Below are 2371 nucleotides of genomic sequence, written 5' to 3' on the forward strand. Positions count from 1 at the left end.
ATACAGATGAAGTCTCCCTCCTCAGCCACCGGCGTCAGCCAGCCTAGCCTTCCGCTCTGCGTACTGCCAAACCGCCGGTGCAGCTTTTCTAGTATCATGCTCTCGAGGAGATGGCTCGATTCAAGGCCCATGCTTGTCATCACGGCGGATAACCACCTACTATGGTTGCTTTCGTGGGCCATAGCTTTGTAAAGCTGCATTTGAGCAGCAAACTCTGTCCTGACCACTGCCAAACCCTGAGGAACTTCATTGTTGATGAAAGAATCACCCAGCAATGCGTTCTGTAAAGCTCCCTCGACGTTAGTCGCGCCCGAGGCCTTTGCAATAGCCAAACATTCTTCAAGCCATTCCCATCTCCGCCTTTGCATCGCCTGAATATTCTTCCGAAAGGAATACAGATCCCTATTGAATACCTTTTCGACAATACGAGCGTCGCCGAGACTTCTGTTGTCCGATCCGAGAAAGCGAACCCTGTCGACGATGCAGCCCCGTATCCCTAGGATATCACCGCCATCGTGTAACACCGTTTGCAGCACCGTGTCTCCAGATGCGTTATGATCTTTGTACTGCTGTACAGAGAACTGGGTGACCAAGGTACCCCCGTCCCTATTGCTCACCACGCTTTGAATATTTGGCACCCAAGAACGTATCCGACACTTTAACGGAGTAAAGCAAACGAGAGACCAAAGCAACTTGAGACTCATGCTGTCGGCGACGCAAATAGACGCGAACTGTCGACAAACCTTCTCCATTGGGCTTCTGTAGTCGATCAGATCGAAGCGGTCGGCATCGGATGCGATACCTATCATCGCGAAAATGTGATCACGGGGATCAGCGCATCTGAATTCCAGCGTCCTCACGATGAGAAACGGCAGAAGTTGTTTCTCCGTACCCTCTATGCGCGTGAGAAGTGAAGCTCGCAGCAGAGATAATCCCAACACCTTTCCACCGGCCTCGAGAGGATTGGGGCAGGTTTGTATGAACTCCTCCTTTGTTTTCGGGCACCACTCGACGAAGCTGATCCAGCGAACCAGCGTAGTCCATGGGAGATATAATCTGCCGACCATTAACTTTGGCCTTTGCGATTTCACCAGCTCTTGAATGACCCACTTCCGTGTGAACCATTGACGGTTAAGCAGAGCCCAGATATGTCGAAACGCAGCAGTTCGGTGCCTGCCGAACGCCGCCTGCAACGGCCCCTCAGCCCGACTTTTGGTAATCAAGTCTGGGCCAGACTCCGGCATGCCCCAAGCCATGGCGAACCTGCGTAGCCAGCCAAAGGCCATCTTGACGTCGCTCGATTCCTCGCCAAGCCAGATAACTGTAGCGAACGCAGCGGCGTATATGTCGCTCATCATCCTGACCTGCTGGCTGCGCTCCGAGATATCATGTTGGTTAATGCAGAGCGCATCTGCCCAGAGGAGGGTGTCGCAGGTAGGCTGTCGGAGATTGCGCAAGGCGCTGTGTAGGCTGAGGCCAATCTCCATCTTGAGATTCGAGCAACAAAATGCTTTTCGCGGCTGCGAATCACCCCATGCGTAGGAAAGCGCGGTGAAGGATGGCTTCTCATCGAGGAAGACGTGCACCAGCTCGCCGGATAGCTTCTCTGCCTCTGTTCCGGCACATAGCTTCAAGAGGCGAATTTGGCGATTTGGTGCAAGCGGAGAGTATTGGTATTGTTTCATTCCGAATGATGTCTGGAGATGGCCATTTTTCGAGCCATGCGAATCACGTAGGAGACCTAGGAGAGTGTTGAGCACCGGTTGTTGTCAGGGTCAAGAGTGACGGGGGTACCCGTGGAATTTTACATGCACGGGTACCCGTGAGCCTATTGGGAGCCCCTTACACTCGGGCGACAGTGGTCCAGGACAGTGGCTAAGCTGATGTGCAGACGCGGAACCGTGTCCAGGTAAGTGTATTTGCAGAGGGTCTTGCGGGACGTCGTTGCGCCTTTGCCCGAGAGCCTCTTCACTGCGAACCATAAGGACGTCTACAGCGCAGCACTTACCACGCAGGCCACTGTCGGGCTCTTTTTGCTTGTCGAATGCGAGGAAGTCATCTTTCCAGCATCCCTCATTCCTCATCTCGCACGATCACCGACTTGCCGGAATTTACTGTCACTACGCTATGGTACCCCTTGCTCTCGATTCTAGTTTTGATCTTCCATCGGTCAGTTGCCGTCTTAAGTCCGATCTCAAGTCACTTCGCTTCCAGAAGCTGGCTTGTCCCAAGAGTTTGCGTGCTGTCGACTCTCGCAATCATGTCGACCCTGTTCTGACGGATGTACGTCACGGGGCAACACGGGCACGTTCTAGAACAACTCCTCATTACTGTGGGAATGCTGTGGGTAAAAGCAGGAGGGCATAAGCCT

General features: G+C 53.4%; 1 protein-coding gene across 1 annotated transcript; it reads right to left on the minus strand.

Moving 5' to 3' along the window:
* Positions 1-1685, minus strand: CTAM01_17219 (uncharacterized protein; the record flags this gene model as incomplete). The annotated part of the gene is made up of 1 exon (XM_060533207.1): positions 1-1685. A coding segment is annotated over one exon (1685 nt), but the record flags the coding sequence as incomplete, so codon positions are not given.
* Positions 1686-2371: the final 686 nt, after the last annotated feature.

The sequence above is a fragment of the Colletotrichum tamarilloi genome, assembly GCF_030869305.1.
Source record: "Colletotrichum tamarilloi strain Tom-12 chromosome Unknown Scaffold_419.1, whole genome shotgun sequence".
Lineage (NCBI taxonomy): Eukaryota > Fungi > Ascomycota > Sordariomycetes > Glomerellales > Glomerellaceae > Colletotrichum > Colletotrichum tamarilloi.